The 22214-nt window shown below is 42.7% G+C and overlaps 1 protein-coding gene across 2 annotated transcripts; it reads left to right on the top strand.

Annotated features, from left to right (window-relative positions):
* The first annotated feature begins 2913 nt into the window (after positions 1–2913).
* pik3c3 (phosphatidylinositol 3-kinase, catalytic subunit type 3) lies at positions 2914–18593 on the top strand. 2 transcript variants are annotated; one of them, XM_086197560.1, is made up of 26 exons: positions 2914–3364; positions 4214–4402; positions 4660–4803; positions 5725–5854; positions 6007–6033; positions 6922–7008; positions 7948–8043; positions 8342–8413; positions 8535–8639; positions 9121–9213; positions 9316–9501; positions 10701–10831; positions 11302–11383; positions 11985–12052; positions 12195–12300; positions 12401–12517; positions 12595–12726; positions 13434–13562; positions 13840–13909; positions 14009–14073; positions 14151–14235; positions 14313–14387; positions 14473–14641; positions 14748–14838; positions 17994–18119; positions 18296–18593. In XM_086197560.1, exons 1-26 carry the CDS (start codon positions 3300–3302, stop codon positions 18308–18310), a joined length of 2655 nt encoding a protein of 884 aa, XP_086053686.1. In that variant the 5' UTR covers positions 2914–3299; the 3' UTR covers positions 18311–18593. The 2 variants fall into 2 exon arrangements, with proteins under 2 accessions (XP_086053686.1, XP_086053687.1); XM_086197561.1 differs by lacking the exon at positions 6007–6033 and having other exon boundaries at positions 2915–3364; positions 18296–18588.
* The last annotated feature ends 3621 nt before the right edge of the window (positions 18594–22214 follow it).

Here is a 22214-nt window from a genome sequence, read left to right as displayed (position 1 = left end):
TAAAGTGATAGAAAGAATGACACATCCATGTGGTGACTAAGAGAGGGAGGGCAAGGATAGAGAGAGAGAGAGAGAGGTGACGTCCAGGGAAGGAGGATAAAAGGAGGGATTGGATGGAATGATTAAATATGATTCATCACCATTCTTGTATGGGTTCGTAGGCCAGGTGGCTGTCAGGCAGCAGCTGACGGGATGAAGGCACCCAGAAAACACATGCCTGACGGATGACAGCACCTAGATAAACACAAGCGGACGCTGTTGTAGAGCAGGAGTCGACGTGTGGCTCCTGTTTTCTTTAACTGCTACATTTGTTGGGAGCGAGGCTGCAGTTTGACAGGGTTTGGCTCCGAAGGAAATTCTGGTATTTCTCAACTTATTTCCTCGTGCATTTGTGTTGAAACGGCTGCCAGGGACAAAAAACCCAACAAACCCCAAAACAAAACAAAAACGTTCTGAATCGATCCGCTATCGAGGGGAGGCGCCGCGATTGGTGACAGCTAGAAGGCTGCAAGGTAGAAGCGCCCTCGTCAAAGTCCACCCGCTGAAAGTGTGAAGAATCTACTTTCAGGGGAACCAGGCCACACCTGAGACCTGGGGACAAAAATCTGTGTCTCCAAACTGGTAAAACACAGATTTGGGGGTCCGAAGTTAAAGTCGCAGCCGAGGTTATGGTTAAGATTAGGATTATGATCTCCAGGAAATGAATATAAGCATGAAAGCACAACAAGAAGTAAACATGGATGAGCCTTCTTAAAGTGAATCAACAGATTTGTGAAAAATTAGAGGATAAACCTGGATTTAAAAAAAAAAACCCAGAAATTTCCATTTAGTGCTTTGTGGATCATTGAATCGATACTGGATCCTCATCGTTTTTGGTCCGACATGCTTTGACGCTCCTCAAGCGTGTCGATAAAACGTTGTTGTTGTTTTTTTAAGGGATCTTTTCTAAAAGTGGCGAGCCAACATTTTACCGACAAACGTGACTCTTGGTTTTGTTGCTGTATCTAGTAACTAGTCTTTAGTTTCATGAGCATTGCAAAAAAAATTAAAAAAGAAGAGGAAAAAAGTGGGTTTTGTTTCTAATGAAGCGATGCAGTAAATTAGAAGACAGGTGAGCAGCAGGCGGCACTGGGAACAGCAAGAAAACAGAAAAAAAGAGGAGAAGCACAGGAACCGATGGCCTTTTTTCATCATTTCATATTGTGTGTGTGTGTGTGTGTGTGTGTGTGTGTGTGTGTGTGTGTGTGTGCATTTCTGTTGCAAAGGTGACTTGCCCTCTCTTTGCTTTGTCAAGAACCAAGTGGATTTTATTCATTTAACAGCCTTTTTAAAAATTTTACTTTTCTTTGCATCGCTTTTTCTCGTGTGAATTCTCAAGCAAATTCCATTCGCTTGTAGAAATAATTAACCCCCGGTTCCTTTCATTTCCGAGGCTTGTGTCAAACAGGCAAAGTTGTCATTGGAGGAGAGAGTAAAAAATAAGTGAAATGTCAAAGTTTTGCTCCTCTGCTAACAAAACATTAACTCATGTCCTTCCGCTCGAGCAGCTGGAGGTGAGATTTCATTGGAAAAATCCTCTCACGCCTCTCGCAGGAGCTGAGCGAGGCAGTGGTTTCTCTCTGGTACCCCACAGACCGGTTGCCCTCATCATTCAGGGGATGTTCGTTCCTTTATTGAGTGAGTCAGATTTGCCTCTCCGGTGCTGTACATCGCTTCCGTGAGGACCGCGGTCATGAATAGGAAAACGATAGACGCCCACCTGACATGATAGATGGTTCAGACTTTCCCTCGACTCACATGTTTGTTGCTGTACAACTGCAGATAATCCCGCAGAGGATGAGATTATATTTTGATGAATGTTCTTCCATAAATTCAACCGGACCTCCTCAGAGCTTACAGGTCCCATACATGGTGATGACATCACACCCTTTTGCTTTGGGAGCTGGTTGTCGTCGCCGCGGATAAAAAAAAAAAAAAGGGAGGATCTTGTTAAAACAAAAAGATGAAGATTTTCCTGCTGTTGCTCTTCACGGATGTGCGTTTAATATGCGACAAGTGCCGTTTAGCCAGTGGAGGAGTTTCCGTTTGAAGCTTTATGATCGTGCCATCATTAGGTCGCCAGATTTATTATCTTTCATCTTTGATTAAAATCACGGTTTTTCCTCTTAAAAATTCTCATAATGCAATACATTTTTTTACTGTGGCCATTAAAACATTCATTTTATAGTCTGTGTTTAACTGATGGTTGAGATTTTACTTCTGCCTCACATAGGTGGCCAGAATATAACCTTAATTTTCCTTCAACGTAATTCATATGAGTCTTTAAGTTAATATTTTAGTCAGTCCGTTGAAAAGAAAAACAAAAGCTTGCTGGAAATGGTGAGATGAGGAGAAAGCAACAAAAAAGTGTTTATTCTTGTTTTATGTGTGGGGTTTTTTCTAGCTAAATGTGCAAAACGGGTAATGTAAAAAAAAATGTATACTAGATGTACAGACGTCCACGAGAAATCTATGTTTGTGCTGTTTTTAATTAATCACATATCCTATTAGCACCTTACAGAACAGATAATTAATGAATGTGTTTTGTCACCTTTGGTGCTACATATCCACAGCGTGTTCCGTATTAGCAACTTTTAATTACAGTTCTAGCATCATCGTTATTTGTCAAGAAGTCTTATGAACAACATCGTTTTCTGTCTACTGCCGGGATCCAAAACATAAAAAAACAGATCATTTTTATTTCGTTTTACATTGCGAATCACGAATCCTTCATTCAAAACGCATTTTTCCAAACATTTTTTTTCTTTTTTTTGGGTGTTCTGTTCCTTTAATTTGGTGCGATCCAAAACCACGCCTCTTTCTGCCCGACTTCCTCATTTCCACCACCAGACTCCGCTAATCCATCCGCAATTCGGCAGTCGCCCGTTCCTTTTAATGGCACCGCTTCATCGAGGATCGATTGCTTTAGCCTGACAGTGTATTACGGCTTCTGCTGCTGCTGCTATGTTGTTGTGTAGCCACTAAAAACACCAAATCATGCCAAGTGAGACAGCCATGAATATGAAGTATTTGCCGCCAATATAATATTTTAGAATAATAGTTTTTAACCTATGTGCGGACTGGAAGTACTCCTATCTGTGCGTCTAGGGGTTTAGGCGGAGTTCCTAGTTGTGTTTTGGTGCAACACCGAGGCCTTGTAGCTAACTAACCGCTCGCTAAACCTCCCTCAGCCGCCTGGGATTTCATGTAGAACTCGAAACGGGTTTATGTTCCGAATTTAGTGTTTTCTCCGTGGGAAGATGGACACTGACAAATTCAACTATGTCTACAGCTGTGATTTGGACATCAACGTTCAGCTTAAAATGTAAGTTTAAGCGCATATAAAGCCGTGTTTCGATGACTTAAACAAAAGACCAAAAACAAAATCTCGTGACCTAACAGGATGCACGACATGCTGGACCAGGTTGTGTTGTTGCGTCCGGATTCGCCTACCCAGTACCGTTGTTTAATAGCTAGCTAGCAACAAGATAATGCTCAGGTTACCAAGTCTGAGTCTGAAGAAAAAAACAAAAGCAAATTCTTTTATTTATCAAGTTTTGTTTAAAGTCAGGAACTAGATTTAATTTGAGTGAAAATGACGCCTCTTATTAAATATAACACACTTGGAGGGAAAGTTAATAATGCATGACCTTTCTGGATGTTTCTGTTTTTATATGGGGGGGGGGGGGGGGGTTCAAAGTGTGAATTGAAGTATGTGGGTGGTGTTACAGTTGTAACCTTCCTATGGAAGACTTCCCCAGCGGTGACTCTCTTTATCCAAATCACCTGCACATCTCATGGCTTTACTTAAAGTATTAGGAGTGTATCCTGGGGTCAGCAGCTGTGAACCGGGGCCATCTCGCATTTCACGGGGCCCTGTGGATTCCAGGCTCTGGTCACGTAGGCTGCACACCGTTGTTGTATTTTTTTTTTCCCTGTCAATTTAGTTTTACATGTCAGAAGAATCAATGCTAATCTGTTTAGATTCAGATCTGCGCTTTTATTGTGAAAATCAACCGGGTAGGTTTTATGTAATCTGCCTGACGACAGACTTGGAAAAATTGTCAGTGCACATAAACAATCAATCATAACCTCCTTGGAAGACCTGACAACAAAATATATCCCACTTTTCTCACCTTCTGCCTCTTTTCTGCTCTCCCCCCTCGTCCTCCAGAGGAAGTTTAGAAGGAAAACGGGAGCAGAAGAGCTACAAAGCCCTGCTGGAAGATCCGATGCTAAGGTTCTCTGGCCTCTACCAGGAGAACTGTTCTGATCTCTACGTTACCTGTCAGGTGTTCGCTGAAGGGAAACCTCTGGCCCTTCCTGTACGAACTTCCTACAAAGCCTTCAGCACTCGCTGGAAGTGAGTCCAAAGATGTCTTCTCAGAAAATATAATTATAACTACTTGGAGAGAAAATAGCAACATTTGACTCAAAACCAGAGCTGGATTTTGTGGAGATGGACAAAGTTTGCAAATTTCGAACTCTATTAGGGGTTAAGCAAAGCTAATTCTCTTCACTCACGATAAGAAAATAACCTTAAAAAGAATGTGGCAACAGGAAGTCACATTTTACACCTCCTTTTTCTTCAAATCTTTCGTGTCTCTTCGTCCTGTGCAGCTGGAACGAATGGCTGCGGCTCCCTGTCAAGTACCCAGACCTCCCCCAAAGTGCCCAGGTGGCTCTTACGGTGTGGGACATCTATGGACCTGGTCGAGCCGTCCCAGTCGGCGGAACCACCGTCACCCTCTTTGGCAAATACGGGTGAGTCTGTACTTGTTTGTAGCTGGGTTTCCATCACTCTGTCTTCACGCGTATTTTGAGGTATCGCATCGGAAAAGGGGGACGGAAACGCTGAAATTTGGCCACAAAAAAAATACACGCATCTGAGTTGGTGTTTGACTCATGTGATAAAGCGTTCATTCGTAAACTTGCCCGTGAAAGTACTGACGTAGCAAACGTTAAACTCAGGTGATGAGGTGATGGCGTTTCCCGGTTTGCCCACAGGGTTATGGTTATGAGGCGGCGCGGTGGTGCAGTGGTTAGCACTCACAGGCTTGAGCGCACAGGATTATTCTGTGTGAGTCTCCATGTTCTCCCTGTTCCTGTGTGGGTTCTCTCTGGTACTCCAGCTTCCTCCCACAGTCCAAAGACATCAAGAGGGGACGAGGCTGATTGATACTCTAAATTGACTGTAGGTGTGGCTGTGAGTGTGAATGGTTGTCTGTCTCTGTGTGGTGACCCTGTGATGGACTGGTGACCTGTCCAGGGTGAACCCCACCTCTCGCCTGAAGGATAGGCTCCACCCCCCCACGACCCTTAACAAGATAAGTGGAAGAAAATGGATGGATGGATGGATGGGGTTATGGTTAGGGTTACATGTGGATCGATGATGAGACTGGAATATTCCTTGGGTTGGGGGGGGGGGACTTTGCATCGTAACGTGTACATTGCCAGGGCGACCACTTGTTTCTGAGTTGTAACCTCTACTTCTCCTACGATATTAGGGTCCGTTTCTTCCTCCACAATCTTCCGACAAAACCAGTTTATCCGCTCAATGGAAACCTCTTAGTCGCGCTCTGTGTTTTTGCAAACATTTAAAGGTGGAAACCAGGCTGTGTCACGAAGAAAAATCCCACTAAGACAAGAAAGGTCTTAAAACAATCCAAACCTGTCTGGTTCTAGTATGTTCCGGCAAGGGATGCATGACCTGAAGGTTTGGCCGGGCGTGGAGGGGGACGGAAGCGAGTCCACCACCACACCGGGACGCACCAGCAGCAGCCTGACGGAGGACCAAATGGGCAGACTGGCAAAGGTACGATGGGGGTTGAGTGCAACTTGATGACTGAGATTGCAGACGGGTCGAGGGCGTTTGGTGGGGGGGGGTGGGGCTGGGGGGTTTGGGGAGATGAAGAAGGAAGCATCCTGGGGTAGGAAGTTGTGTGTCTAAACCATGGTCTGTTCCAGGGTCCTGACCTGGAGGTACTCAGTGATGTGAGTACAAGTGGAGGAGTTAGCGCTGGCAATGCTGGACGTGTGTGTCCTATATATGTGTGTGTGTGTGTGTGTGTATGTATGTGTGAACAAGACCTCATTCAAAATGTATTTGCAAACAAACTGTTGGTGGAGATCATAAGCAGACTGGGAACAATTAGGGTCTTTTACGCTCAATAAAAGCAGTAAAACCTCTTTTCTTGAGTAACTTCCTGGACGCTCTTGCGTTGCTCTGAGTGAGAACCTCCTAAATCTCCTTTAAGAACCATTTACAAATACATTTGGACTCCCATGTGTTTGTTTGAGCACCTTTGTAGGTGTGTGGCTGGAAGCATTGCACACGCGCGCGCACACACACACACACACACATTTTCTGCTGTTTTTACCTGTGCACAGATGTGGCCCGTGTGTGTGTGTGTGTGTGTGTGTGTGTGTGTGTGTGTGTCTGTGTTTGCGGACAAGAAAGTAAAGGAAATGCAGCAGTGTATTTACATCTGATTCTTCAATATTTTGGATTCCTCTATGTTTGATTAATCCTTTGTTAGACTAGCTGGAGTGATGCTACTAATGCTAACCAGCTTCCTGTTCATGGCCCAGTGTGTGATCACGCCCAAACACACACACACACACACTTACACTCACACTGACTAAGCAGTGGCCGGTGACCAGAGCTGCTGCTTCTCGATCCGTGCATGAGCGGTCGAGCCACACCAATGTCCTTTTATTCTGGTCTCCCTGCCCTCTGTCATCCATCAATCTCTCTCTCTCTCTTTCACTCTCTCTCTCTCTTTCACTTTCTCTTTCTCTCTCTCTTTCTCTCTCTCTCTCTCTCTCTTTCTCTCTCTCTCTCTCTCTCTCACCCCCCCCCCCCCCCCCCCCCCCATCCAGCTGACGAAGGCCCACCGTCAGGGCCACATGGTGAAGGTGGACTGGCTGGACCGTCTGACCTTCAGAGAGATCGAGATGATCAACGAGGTGAGTTCAACTCTCCGTCAGCCACGCTAGAAGCAGAGCTCAGTGTCTGCCTTTAGGAAGAGAGACGCGGGAGGAAAGTATCACCCGTTTTTTTCTTTTCTTTTTTTTTTAGTCCAGTACAGAACAGAAGCATAGAAAAAAAAACAACAACACTTCAACATTGTTCTTAGTGGATATGAAAGTAAAATTTGATTTAGCTTTAGGGAAAGCCTGCTACGAAATAGAGACGCTTTTTTTGTGTGTGGGTTTTATTTTGTTTATTTGAACAGACTAAAACAACGAAGACACACACAAACGATATCGAATAAAAATACCATTTGACAAACTCGAATGTTTTATTTTGATCCCAGTATGTTTGAGTAGTATCTTCTTAACTTGTTTATTACTTTTCAAGAAGTTCAAACTGAATTGACTTTTTTGTAATTTTTTAATTTTGCTGTCCATATAGTGATCACAGTACATCAAACACACGGTATTGTAAAGGCGGTCTTTTGCTAGTGTTTGTTTTCTACATTTTTTTTCGGGGAAATCTGAATATTTAATGCAACGGAATATCAGCCGCAAGTATCCGTTTTGGGCCCCCTTAACTTTTATTTGGTGTCGAACCCTAATCAGCATCAGTGTCTTGAAATATTGGTGGTTTTATTGGCGTTGGTCCGATGGCTGATGTTAGTGATGAATGATCATTTTGGTCAATCATCAGTATCGGCAGATATTAGTTGGACGTTGAGATTCCCAGAGAAGAACTTCATCTAGAGCACCACCAGAACGTTCAAATGTTTATTTTGAAGGTAAAGTCCCGTCTCTGTAGATTCTGACCAGGAAATCTCCCGATTCCTTTAAAACTTCAAATGTCTGCTGACTGAGGAGGAATGCAGTCACTTCGGAGTATTATTTACCACCAGTGTGACTGAACCCTTGTTGTCTGTGTTCCCGCAGAGTGAGAAACGTAGCTCTAACTTCATGTACCTCATGGTGGAATTCCCCCGCGTCAAAACAAACGAGAAGGAATACAGCATCGTCTATTATGAAAAGGTATTTGATATTTTGTTACATGCCTGTAGTTAAGTGTGTATGAACAGTCTGAGTGTAACGGCGCGTTTTCATCCCTGTGCAAACGTCAGTTAGTCGACGATCAAACTCCAGATGAAACATTGGCTGTGTTCCGTTCAGAGAAACGAAAACTAGCTTCAGGTGTTTGAGGTACCTGCGGTACGAGCTGGCCTCTGTGCACCGTAACCCCCCCACCCGTCACACAGCAGGGGGCCATCAGGGTAGTAACACGGGTGTTAACTGTTGCAACCGTGTCAGCTGATGGTTGTGTTCATTTCAGGACGGAGACGACTCGTCGCCCCTTCTCACCAGCTGTGACATTGTCAAAGTCCCGGATCCCCAAATGGGAATGGTGAGAGCACCGACACACACTTAGGTCGTAATAAACACCACCTTAGCTTGATGGTTAAATACACCCAAAAAAAGGTTCTCTATGCCAACATTTTTATATTTGTGTTTTGACACGTGAACAGGAGAACCTAGTGGAGAGCAAGCATCACAAACTGGCCCGTAGCCTCCGTAGTGGACCGTCGGATCACGACCTGAAACCCAACGCTGCCACGCGGGACCAGCTCAACGTGAGTACCTCATAGTTGCTTGTGTAGTTATTGTTGTATTCTGTATATGTCTACCTCCTGAGGAACAGAGCTACTCCGTGGGTGGGTGTTGGATGCAAATATAAAAATGTTTGGGTTGATTTAGCGCTTTGGCAGTGGATTTTTCTGTACACAAGGAATTTTACAGTTGCTTTGAATGTAACTAAGCCTATCGGAAGTCAGCGCCAGAGCTATTTTTAAACATACGCAAGATATATACCCTCAGTGAGAATTTCTGCGGGTTCTATGTTCCCTCATTGCTCTGTGAAACATCAGATGAAAACACATTTTCTGAAGGATGGCAGTCGGTTATTAAAGCTAACATCAGAGCTGTCTTTATTTCCCTTATCTGAAGTTCATTGTCGATACCAAAACGTTTCCACACGTCTCACGTGTTAGCAGATATCACCCCCCCCCCCCCGATAGCCTAAACTGACATTTCTGCATTTCTACGCACCTACAGATAATTGTTAGCTACCCTCCTACCAAGCTGCTGAGCTCTGAGGAACAGGACCTGGTGTGGAAGTTCAGATATTACCTCACCACACAAGAAAAGGTCGGTCCGCCCGCACTCCTCTCTGTAACCATCTTCTGGTTTTTGTTGTTGTTGTTGTTGTTTTGACCGTCTTACAAATGTCACCTTCCTCTCTACTCGCAGGCACTGACTAAGTTCCTCAAGTGTGTGAACTGGGATCTGCCCCAGGAGGCCAAGCAGGCTCTGGAGCTGCTGGGGAAATGGAGGCCTATGGATGTGGAGGACTCCCTGGAGCTGCTGTCCTCGCAGTTCACCAACCCCACAGTCAGACGCTACGCCGTGGCGCGCCTGCAGCAGGCCGATGATGAGGTAAGGACCCCGGTTACTGTCAGTTAGCTACTTATATTCACTAATTATGACAAACGCACTATGGAAAGAATGACCGAGAGTGGCTTAGGAGTGAGCGAATATGTTTGTTCGAGTAAATGGAAGAAATTGATGAGTTATGACTCAGCGGGAAATGTCTGTGGAATAATTGATACGTAAATATCAAGAAACTGGACACTTGGATAATGGAGACTGGTGACCCATGGATGTTTGGTTTTCCTTTGTTTTGTTTTGTTTTTTCCTCCTTTTTAATCCCCTCAAATTATAAAAGACATTCCATCACAAAGGAACAAGGATGTTTTTGTTGTGGGTCCCCCCCCCCCCCCGTTCTTTTAGTGCGCAGTGGATAAACGGAAATCCCAATTTAAAAAAAAAAAACCTAAAAGATAAAACACCAACTGTTGACAAATTTAAAACAAAAGCACACAAAGTGTATTAATACTGAAGAAATCCAATTAAAGAACAACAAAACAGTAAACAAATATTTTCATGTAATATCCATAAATAAAAATATATGTATGTAAATCAACGGCCCAGGTACTCTTAAAGTACCTTTTAAACTGTTTTGATTCAGTGCACTTGTTAGGACAATATTCCTCCTCCCCTCTTTTATCTGTACTTATTTATTAACTTACAAATGGTTTTGTTGCTGTTGTGACTTTTTTGTGTTCTTCTGCTGGTTTATAGTCTGTAAACATAAAAGTTCACATACGCAGTACTGACGCAGAAATAAACACAAGCTCAATAAATATTGAAGTATTTAGCAATATTCCTTTTTATGAAGGGATGCAGCACATTAAAGTACAGATTCAGACTCAGAAAACTGTATTTTCCGAGCAGAGAGCGGTACAGTTGGTTACACAACAACAACAACAACACAACAACAGCATACATAAGGCGAGACACATGACAGGAGTAACGCACAACAAAAAAACAACCACCGCACCACAAAAGACCAGACGTGCAGGAAGTAACGGCCTGAAAACAACAACTGTTTTCCCCTTCCCTGCAATATTTTTTTTTTTACTTTGAGAAGACACGAGTCTTCTTTTGCTCATTTTGAATTACAGCTCAGGTTTTACTCTAAATTTGAGCCTTTGGAAGAAATTCCAGGAAGGTTCGTTTGGTCTCCCTTGGATGAAAAGAACATGTTTGTAACAGTTCTCCTCTCTTGGTTGTAGGACCTGCTGATGTATCTCCTCCAGCTGGTTCAGGCGCTCAAATACGAAAACTTCAGCGATATTCAGGGAGGCCTGGAGCCGGGTAGCAAGAGAGACAGCCAGGGACTTTCAGATGACTCGGCACTGGACAGGTCAGCACTTGGACGATACGATGTTGTAGCAGCTCCTCTGGCTGTGGATCATAAATAAGTCAACACTAGTAGAAGCATGGAGGCTCTCGTCTTTGCCAGTTGCTAAAAAAATGACACATTTGTTCTACTTCCAGTGATTTTTTTTTTTTCATTTATTTTGTTTTTAACTGCCCGGATCTAAATTTATCCCAGAAATGCTCACTGGCCGGGAAAGTAGTTGCTGCTTTGCGGGGTATGATTATTTTTCTTTCAGAAACTGAAATGAACTCATTGGTATTACGATATTACTGGAAGCGCCGTGCAGATCAATGGCCAGAGTTGTGGGCTGTCAGCTGGATGCGGACCACCGCGGCTCCACAACTCTGCTGAGCTCAAATAAAATAAGAATGAAGCCGATTCCTGAATATTTAACATCCCCTTATGTTCTGTAGCGAAGGTGATCGTCAGGTTTCTGTGTCGTCGTTGTGTAGTTCTCAGATCCTGTCTGGCACATCTGGACCTTCCAGCGCCACACAGAAAGGCAAAGAAGCAGCCGACAGCGAGAACCTTGAGGTAAAAGTTCAAACGTCAGCGAAGACAAAAGTAGAGATGGAACCGAACTGTCGGGGAATGAATCGATACAGCGTCCACACGAGCAGACAAATAATTGATCTATGAAGCTGAAGTTAAAGCCCTTCTTCTGAGGGCTTTTGCTACAAATCCTTGCTCACGTTCACCTATCGTTATTATTGTTAGTGTTGTTATTACGATGTGCCAAAAACTGATTCTGCTTGTTTTCTTTTTGTTCGTGTTTTTATGTCAAAATCCAACTTCTTTTTTTTCCTTTTTTTTTTTTAAAGCAGAACAAATATGAGCGATGCTTTTACACGCGTGAACCAATGAATTTCAACCGGTAATATAATGACTTGCACACTAACAATTAGCAGCTTGTATACACATCCACAAGCTAAGATACACAAGTTAGCCAGCTAGCGAAAATACTACCTCGACGTTAACTCCGTCGGCTTTCTCGCCGTCTCCAAACCGTGTTGTCTGTCTCCTAAAAAAAGACAGAAAAAAATCCAACAGCTAAGTCCTTTGACTGTAAGAAGAATTTAAAGAAGGATTCATGTTGGTTCTAGAAACATTTGTGTGTCTATTTATCCCTTTGTAGCAAGACCTGTGTACGTTCCTCATCTCACGAGCTTGTAAGAACTCTACTCTTGCCAACTACCTGTACTGGTGAGTGGAAATCTAATTGAAAACGTACTCCTTAAAGGCGTATGTTTGTTAGAACATTTTCCAGATAACAATTCATATTTGGCCCACATCAGAGCCATAAGTGCCAAATGTGACTGCTATGTGGGCTGTGTGTTGTCCTCAGGTATGTGATCGTGGAGTGTGAGGATCAGGACACTCGGCAGAGAGACCCAAAGACCCACGAGATGTACCTGAATGTGATGAGGAGGTTCAGCCAGGCTTTACTGAAGGTCAACACCCGTCTCTGGCTCGAGTCTGGCCCACTTTCACTCTGGTTTTTTTCTGCTATGCTAATATACACACACACACACGCTTTTCCTTTCTCTCCAGGGTGATAAGAGTGTGAGGGTGATGCGGTCACTCTTGGCTGCTCAGCAGACCTTTGTGGACAGACTTGTGCAGCTGATGAAAGCTGTGCAACGGGAGAGTGGAAACCGCAAGAAGAAGGTATCAGCTGCTTACACTCGCTTAGCAATAAAGACCAGACAAAGAAAAGCCTTAAACGTCTTGATGTGTTCGTGCAGACGGAGCGGCTGCAGGCTCTGCTGGCTGACAACGAGAAGGTGAATCTGTCCGAGATAGAACCCATTCCTCTTCCTCTGGAGCCTCAGATCCGGATCAGAGGCATCGTCCCGGAGACAGCAACTCTCTTCAAGGTACAAGAAGCGTTACTGTCAGCCAAATGACTCACTTCCTGGTCACCAAACTGCCACTGAAGGATCTGTTAGAAATTCAAAAGAGTGGCAAGCAAGACAAGCTATATCTGGGTATCGCATCGTAACCTCCGAGTTCCACCGCCGTCGTCCCTGTCGTGTTCCGTCTGCTACACTGCTCTGTTTTCATCCGTTCTCCTCACAGCTGCCTGCTCCAGCAGCAGTGTTTAACATGTGTTTTGCAGGCTTTGCTCTTAACTCTCCCAGATTCTGCTGATTCGGTCGTTGTGTCTTCCTTTATGTGTTCCCGTCACACATATGTCACGTACGTGGTTACATTCTGTCCTTTTCTCTGATTTTTTGCGATAGGAGGTCTGCACATGGTGTTTTATTTTGAAAAGTATCAACTGCTTTCACTATGTGTTTTTAGTGGGAGACTTCCTGTCTAGCTCCATCTGCTCTGTGCAGCTGGATGTGCCTTCAGTCAGAAATAGACCTGAGCTGCCTGAAAGGCACCGCGGTGCTTCTGGTAGAAACTGAATTATTGCCTACCATGGCTCACTTCCAGCTGCCACAACGCAGCCAGTGGTGTCCGATCTGACGTTTCTGCGTTGCCTGTTTTCATCTCCAGCAAGATTTCCTACACATCATTCATGAGGTTCATGAGGTTTTGTCCCGTGTGTGTGTGTGTGTGTGCGCGTGTGTGTCAGAGTGCTCTAATGCCTGCTAAGCTGATCTTCAAAGCCGAGGACGGAGCCATGTACCCGGTCATATTCAAACACGGTGACGACTTGAGACAAGACCAGCTCATCCTTCAGATTATCTCGCTCATGGACAAAGTAAGAATGCAAGGGAAGGGGCTGAAATATTCACCTGGTCCGTACGGGTAATGTGAGGCTGCACCAACCATATTTGTGCGACAGATCTTAATTTTACTTCCTAATCATGTGATCCCCGCATTTGAAACTCCCTCTCGAACCTGTTCCATTTGTGCATGTAGCAACGTAAACATTCCACCCCGCCCCGCTGTTACGCATGCTCTGTGTTTCAGATGTAAGAAGTAGACGACACAAAGTTACTCTCATAATCAAAATGTCTTTGTTTTGTGATGTTTAGCTGTTGAGGAAAGAGAATCTTGACCTGAAGTTGACACCTTACAAAGTTTTGGCCACCAGCACCAAACATGGTAAGAACAATTTATTGCTCTTCAAAAACACTTCCTGTTGACAAGTAAATAGACTGTTGCGCAGTGCCAAGCGTAACGGCGTTTTTCTGATTGTTCCAGGCTTTATGCAGTTTGTCCAGTCTGTTCCTGTAGCAGAAGTTCTAGCTACTGAAGGGAACATCCAGGTTAGAACTTACCTCATATGAACACCTCACCTCAGCTTTTGGTGGACGGAGTTTAACTTTCACCTTGTTTCCTGCAGAGCTTTTTTAGGAAACACGCACCGAGCGAAAAAGGGCCGTACGGCATCAGCTCAGAGGTGATGGACACCTACGTCAAGAGCTGTGGTCAGTTCCTTTGTGTTAGAAGGTTCTAGCTGCAGAACCCAGCAGATTGCCTGATCGTATTGTCCTTTTGTCGCCAGCTGGTTATTGCGTGATTACGTACATCCTGGGAGTTGGAGACAGACATCTGGACAACCTGTTACTGACTAAGACGGGTAAAGCTGCACCTCCACATCCCAGTTTATCTAAAACTCGAAATGTCAAACTCTGAGTCTGGTTCTGTGATGGTTCTTGGTTCAGGGAAACTCTTCCACATCGACTTCGGCTACATCTTGGGTCGAGACCCCAAACCGCTGCCCCCACCCATGAAGCTGAGTAAAGAGATGGTAGAAGGGATGGGAGGCATGCAGAGTGAACAGTACCAGGAGTTCAGGAAGCAGTGCTACACCGCCTTCCTGCACCTCAGACGGTAACACACACACGCACACACACACTCACAAACACATGCAACACACTTTCTCTTCATCTATGCAAGACCACACACACACCTACTCACTGGTCCTCTGTTTCTTCAGCTACTCCAACCTTATCCTGAATCTGTTTTCTCTCATGGTGGACGCTAATATTCCTGATATCGCCCTGGAGCCTGACAAGACTGTTAAGAAGGTACGATTGTTTCTTTCGAGGTAAAACACATAAAGAGGCAGCATCTTGTCCATAATGTCTTTATGAAATACAGACTTTATGATATCAAATCTGCTGTAAATCCCTCCCTTTTTTAAGCGTTATATAAACTTATGATGAATCATATATAACAGACACTAACGTATATAAATGTTTATTGATGTATTTGTGTGTCCATAAATGTGAATATGTGTACACATAAATACATATTTGTGTGTGTTTGTATATATATATATGTGTGTGTGTGTGTGCGTGCGTATATATACTTATGCTTGTATATGTGTATGTGTCTGGATTTACAGTATGTGTATGTAGGTATGTTTTTATATATGTGTATGTATGTATACATTAAGGCTGCAACTAACTATTTATTGAATTATAGATTAATCTGCGATTATTTTATCGATTAATCGGATTATCGCACTTTTTTGCAATTACCTTTACAATTTAGCATGAAGGTTTTTTTAGACATGTTCTAACTAACAATAAAGACAATAAAAATTAAGAAATTAAAACATTTATTTTTCATTTGAAAAAATACATTTTAGTCATTTCATGTTCTTGATTCTATAATCTGGCACACAGCAGGTATCGATGTGTAGATGATATAGATGTCTTGGCTTTAAGGTGCAGGGCTGCATGCTAGAGCCTGGTTTCTATTACTGCTCAAAGCTCGGATCTGATCTAGACCCGCTTACTGTATCCGGTAATTACATATACACATACACGCACGTCGTGTTTCCGCCCAAGACCGGATCAACAACCTGCTGAGTGAATTGATCATGTCTTTGCGTTCCTGTTTCTATAGCACAAATAGCGCAATAAATAGACCGATGGGACCCGAGTCCTGACCAGTGCTGAACCGTAAAAAGAAACCAGGCTTTCCACTGTGGAAAGTACATTTTAAATGTTAAAAGCCAAGACAACTCAGTCTGCTACAGGCAAGCCCACAAGCTAACTTACCGAGGCGAGTCTTCATCCAGCTCCACTAAAACTCCTACGTGCTTTCTGCTCAGATGTTCATTCATGACGGTCATGCTATCGTGCCAAGCGAAGTCCTCCTTGCAAAGTTTACAAGTAATTTTTTTTTCTTTAATGAGAGTGAAATACTCCCAGCCTTTAGCTCTTTTCATCCTACGGCCAGATGCTGCTGCACCTGACGCCGCCATTGTTGTTGTGATCTGCGGTTGCTAGTGCGCGCAACTCTGACTCGTCTCCCCCTTATACATTCGCGGCATTACAAAACACTCGCGTTTCTTTCCCAATGAATTATAGATAATAAAATTTGTTTGGCAACGAATTTATTAATCGACTTAATAATAATCAATTTATCGATTCGTTGTTGCAGCCTTAGTATACATGTGTATGATTATGTAGACATACATGTATATGTGTGTGTGTGTGTATAGCTATAATGTCTTAACATGATAAGGGATACAATTGGCGGAATTTACCTACTGCCGCTTTGTGGGGTGGTTTGCATAATCACTCCCTTCAAGTGATTATGCAAACTGACTATTTGTATATATCAGCATGTATATTAATATATAAATATGTACAATGTATATATATGTACATTGTATGTATATATATGTATGTGGATATATGTATATATGTTTGTATACATGTGTGTATATGTGTGTATATATGTATATATATGTTTATATGTGTCTGTGTGTGTGTGTGCATATATATACACGCACACAAACATACACGTGTATGTGTGTAGTGTTTACATATATCTGTGTATGTAAATGTATATTTACATATGCGTATATATATATTCATGTGTGTAAGTATTTGTGTAAATATATACACACATGTATTCATGGATATGTGTGTATATATGTGTCTATATGTGTATGTATATAAGTAAATATGTGTATATATGGATGTAGATGTAGATGTGTGTATACATATATTCACACAAATATATGAATATATGTGTATATTTATACATATATACTTATATGTATGTGTATATATACACAGTATACATCATTTATGTATGTCATGTGTACATGTATGTGTATATGTATATACAGATACATATATGTATATATACATACATATTTGTGTGTTTATTTATGTGTGTGTGTATATATGTGCGTGTATATGCATACATATATACACACATGTATGTGTATATATACATATATATGTGTGTATTTGTGTATAAATACATACAAATATGTATTTATGTATGTTTTTACGTATACATACATATGTGTATATATATATGTGTATGTGTGTATACACACAAAATTTGTTTATATCTTTATATAAATATATACATATATAAATATATGTATGTATATGTGTATATACATACATATATACGTATTTGTATATATGTATGTGTACTTGTGTGTATGTATGTAAATATGTGTATGTGTGTATATATGTATATATATATGTGTGTATATATATGTATATATATGTGTGTGTATATATGGATATATATGTATGTATATATATATATATATACACACACATAGGTGTATATCTGTATGTACACATATACTTATATGTATGTATGTGTTTATATGTACACATATGTATGTGTACTTGTATTTATATATGTATGTATGTATACATATATATACATATATGTATATGTACATATACATACATATATTCATGTATATATTTGTATATATACAAACATATGTATGCATTTATACATTCAAATATTTTTGTGTGTCTATGTGTCCATATATGTATTTATATACATATATGTTGGAATATATGTACATATACATATGTGTATATGTACATATATATGTATGTGTAGGTATTTACATGTATGTGTATATATGTATATGTCTTTGTATATACGTGTATATATACACACACGTATGTAGGTATATGTGTGTGTATGTGTGTGTGTGTGTGTGTATATACATACATATATACATATATTTATGTGTATATATATATATATATATGTGTTCATATATGTGTATTTTTTTGTGAGTGTGTGTACTTTGGCCATCGGATTAGTACTAATGTATTAACAAAAGACTCATGTTACCTTTCCTCCCTCATCTGATGACACCCAGTTTGTTCAGTGAAAATGGACGTTATGATCCACAACAGTCACCCCTCGCGTGATGTGATCATGTTTTGTCATCCAGGTGCAGGACAAGTTCCGACTGGACCTGTCCGACGAGGAGGCGGTCCATTACATGCAGAGTCTGATTGACGAGAGTGTTGGAGCTCTGTTTGCTGCTGTGGTCGAGCAAATACACAAGTTTGCTCAGGTAGCGCACACACCCACGTTCACAATGTTAGATATGTTAAATCAAGGGTTTTTTTAGACAGATAACAGTGCTGTTGATACTCAAGGTATTCATAGTTACTTTTCAGGAACACAATACTGCGATGACTTATCTTGCAGTCAAAACTGTTGCAAACCTAAACTTCGCTCTCTCCTCAGTATTGGCGCAGGTGAGCTGACCCGAGATCAGGCCGGACCGGAACCTTGACGCCGAGCGAGAGGATAAGAGAAAGCAACCCAGAGGAGACCCTGCTGAAGAGGCCAAGAATGCACTGCCAACCTTTACTGCAAGAGCGTTGAACAAGGACACGCACGTCTTTGTTTGCTTCTGTATATAACATGTACACTAATTATTGAATGAATAAATAAAAGACTGTTGATACAAGGAAATGTACTGCACTTTTATTCTGTTTTTTTTTTTTTCGTGGTGGGTATTCGTCAATATTTTAGCCCGAAAAAGTGCTGCTATGCACCGTTTATGGCGCCTGTTTAACAGAACATCGCCGGCCATCCAGTCCATGATGGGGGTAGAAACGAATACAAATCCCACAAGGGTTGATGAGTCACCCTGCCAGTGAGTCAGCAGAAAAACATGAAGCCAGTTCATGCGATTTAAGCACGAGCTCATATACCTACAAATTCAGAAGTTCTGCAAGTCTGTTTGTTAAAATGTATCACTTGTAATTCAACAAGATACATCTTTCAACTGGTGCCGTGAAACTCTTACAACGTGCCGCTTTACCTGAACATTCCACCCAATCATTCGTTACTCGTGCAGGGGAAAGCGAGGTCAGCAGAGCCAGTGGATAAATGGACCCACCCCTTGTATCAAGGTTAAAAAAAACAACAACACAGTAGTCATGTGACTGCAAATTAAGGGAGTACACTTCAGAAACGACTGGAGACAGTGGTACGCTAACTGCAGCAACAAAACCAGGAAAAGATGAGATGAATTTTTTTTTTTAAATGTGGATATTATTAGTTTCTAACTTAAGTCTGTTTAAGCTAGCAAAACAAGTCCCATCATCCATTTTCTACTTTTTAACCTGTTATGGGTGGTGGGGGGTGGAGCCTATCCCAGCAGCCTTCAGGTGAGAGGCGGGGTTCCCCCTGGACAGGTCACCAGTCCATCACAGGACCAACACATAGAGACAGACAACCATTCACACTCACAGTCACACCTACAGTCAGTTTAGAGTATCAATCAGCCTCGTCCCCTCTTGATGTCTTTGGACTGTGGAGGAAGCTGGAGTACCAGAGAGAACCCACACAGGAACAGGGAGAACATGGAGACTCACACAGAAAGATCCTGTGATGGAGCCGGGGCTGGAACCTGGAACCTTCTTGCTGTGAGGCAACAGTGCTGACCACTGCACCACTGTGCAGCCCACCAAAACAATTCATAACATTAATAACATTAGCATCACTACGTACAAACACACACACACACACACACATATGGAAACACATACATATATATATATATATATATATATATACGTATACGTTAAAGATTACAGGTTAGAATTTGATGAAAAATGTGAAATATGGCTTAAAAGTGTGAGGTTTTGCCTTTGTTAAATTTATGGAGCAGTTCAGTTCAGCTCAGTTCACAATCTTTGAGTTGAAATTGTATGTTAAAAATGTATGATTGCATTATTCATTTATTTATTTGGGATTGATCATTCTTCTCAAGCCATCGTTAAGTGTGTTGTGTGTTTAAATTTCCACGGGCGCACAACAGCCTGAGCGTATATCGAACCCATGAATCGAAAAAAAAAAAGGTGTTTATTTTTTTGTAAAATGATTAAACGTTTTTGGCTTAGCCGGTACGCGATTTCGGCAGCCAACAAATACTACAACCCCCTCACGTTGTCGCTGATTCATGCTCAAAAATGCTGAAATTTTGTGTCAATTCATTTATCATTTTCAAGAACACCCGCAATGGATTTGTTACCAAGTTTCTTTTCCCCTTTTGTCATAATCCATCTTTTCCTCGGTATGAAAAGTTTGCGCTCGTTGCTGAATAGACGGATTCTATGAAGAGCTCTCTGGTGACCTCCGAGCCGCATAGAAACTGCGTGACAGCACATGCAGAGGAGAAGCAAATTCATCTTTGAGGAGGAAAAGAAAATCTCTCCTGGAAGCTGGAAGTGTTTTAATTGTTGCGTAGTCAGGTGATTATTCCCACAACTGAAGTTTAGCTAATAAAAGCCATACACTGGCTTCTTTGCGGAGCTCTGGATGACCCCTCGGGTCTCTGTGGGCTCTGGATGAGGTCGATAGATGGGGAAACAAACAACATTGGATGGCCAAACCCCCAAGGCTCCCCAATGTTGCGTAAAGAATGCAAAACCAGCAAAACAGAAGGCGAGATGTCAAGATGTTCCTTGTTTTTCATGCAGGAGGCAGGATGAGGTTTCAGTCACGGCCAGGAGGCAGCGAACCTCCAACTGTGAGTCAGAAACGTTTCAGAGCAAGGAAAAACAAGCGTTTGTTATCACTTTAGAGAGAACCAGCATGAAGGAGCTGCTGGCGTCATGTGGGGGGGTCAGAAGTTTTCCTAGTTCTTGTTTTATAAAGTTTATGGTTTGGACTTGACTGCGTAGTGGCACTGGACCTCAGCGCAGAAGAACCGCAACCAGATTTAGATTTTTCACTGAATCGGTGGATACGCGCATGAAAAATACAACTGGTTTTTGGAGCCATCAGATAAACTTTCTCTCCCTCAGTGGTAATTCTCTCTCAGCAGTGACCGCTGAACTCTGATGAGCGGGACGAGCCAGAGGAATGTGCTTCCAAGTGAGAAATCTTCCAATGGCGGTCACTTGCTGATAGATGTCAGCTATGAAGACTGATTTGTGAATTAAAAAGAACAATGATTTTGGTTTTTTTGCACTTAAATACAATTTTTAAAAAAAGCAAACACAGGGGTTTATAGAAAGAGGCGTGTTCTATACTTCCAGTTTATGATTAATAACGCGCTGATTCGGAGTGACCCCACGCAGGAACAGGGAGAACATGCAAACGCCACACAGAAAGATCCTGTGCCGGAGCCGGGGCTCGAACCCGGAACCTTCTTGCTGTGAGGTGACAGTGTGACCACAACCTGTTGGTTTACAAGAGTCTTACTTGATCATATTTCTGCTTCAGGCCCAAGCCAGTGGAACCAGCGGCTCAGGCTCAGGCTGGAGGTGTGTGTTCTGTCAGCTCCCCAGGAGGACGTGATCTCGTTTGTCTGCAGTCTCTCATCTGGATGAGGAACAGACCGCCTCCAAGCAGTTCGTTGCTGCTCTGGTGACGTCGGCGTGCAGGTTTACCGTCGTCGGTACGTTTGACTCGTGGCGACAGGAACAGAGTAGACGTGTGGTTTCAGGCAACACCCCCTGCAGGCTGGATGCAGCACAGCTCAAGAGGAGAGTTGCTCCGGATTTTTTTGAGCAATGCAGAGAAGCAGCTGCAGGCGCTCGATGCCCTCCAGGAGCTGATGGTGGAGCTGCATCGTGCTAAAAGTGAGTGTTGACCTCCTGACCTCCCTGCAAGGTGGGAGGAGTCTAATGCTATGAGTACAAATAAGGCTTTACACATCACGGTGTCTGTTCTCCTGAAACGTAGTGTTGCTCATTATTCGTTTTTAGATTGATTCAGTAAACTGCTGCTCTAAATTAGTGACGAGACGTGATTCTCACCGTCGACGTCTTGTTCTGTCCCCACAGGGCTCCCGCTGGCCGTCTTTGACGTCCCGTTTGAGGACGACGTCCTTCATGACCAGTTCTTCTTCGAGTGGGAAGCCAGAGAAGACGCAGACCATCGAGCCAGCAAAGCTCCAGCGCTGGAATCTGTCCCTCCTTTTTACTTTTTCATGTGGCTTCCCAAAGCACGGCTTCACCAGTCCGTTATACTGCGGCTGCCCTTTAGCAAGGCAGGACGGCAGCTGGTGGGGAGTCCCGGCTCATTTTGTCAGCGAGGCAGAAACAACTAAACTCAATCACGTAGGAGCAGTGGAGCCTCTTCGCTTCTGTTATTTTGTTTTTAATGGGAAATAGTCCACATCAATCCCATGTTTCATGTCCTGCGC

The sequence above is a fragment of the Aulostomus chinensis genome, chromosome 24, assembly GCF_037954235.1.
Source record: "Aulostomus chinensis isolate RoL2024-O1b breed Wild chromosome 24, RoL_Achi_v1.0, whole genome shotgun sequence".
Lineage (NCBI taxonomy): Eukaryota > Metazoa > Chordata > Actinopteri > Syngnathiformes > Aulostomidae > Aulostomus > Aulostomus chinensis.
The sequence above is the reverse complement of the archived record's forward strand: the minus strand, read 5'-3'. Positions and strand labels throughout refer to the sequence as shown.

Coding starts and splice junctions, on each gene's coding strand:
- pik3c3 (XM_086197560.1), top strand. CDS start 3,300: ATGGACACTGACAAATTCAACTATGTCTACAGCTGTGATTTGGACATC. Junction 7,009..7,947: donor AGATCGAGATGATCAACGAG/GTGAGTTCAACT, acceptor GTGTTCCCGCAG/AGTGAGAAACGTAGCTCTAA. Junction 13,910..14,008: donor GGCCACCAGCACCAAACATG/GTAAGAACAATT, acceptor TGATTGTTCCAG/GCTTTATGCAGTTTGTCCAG.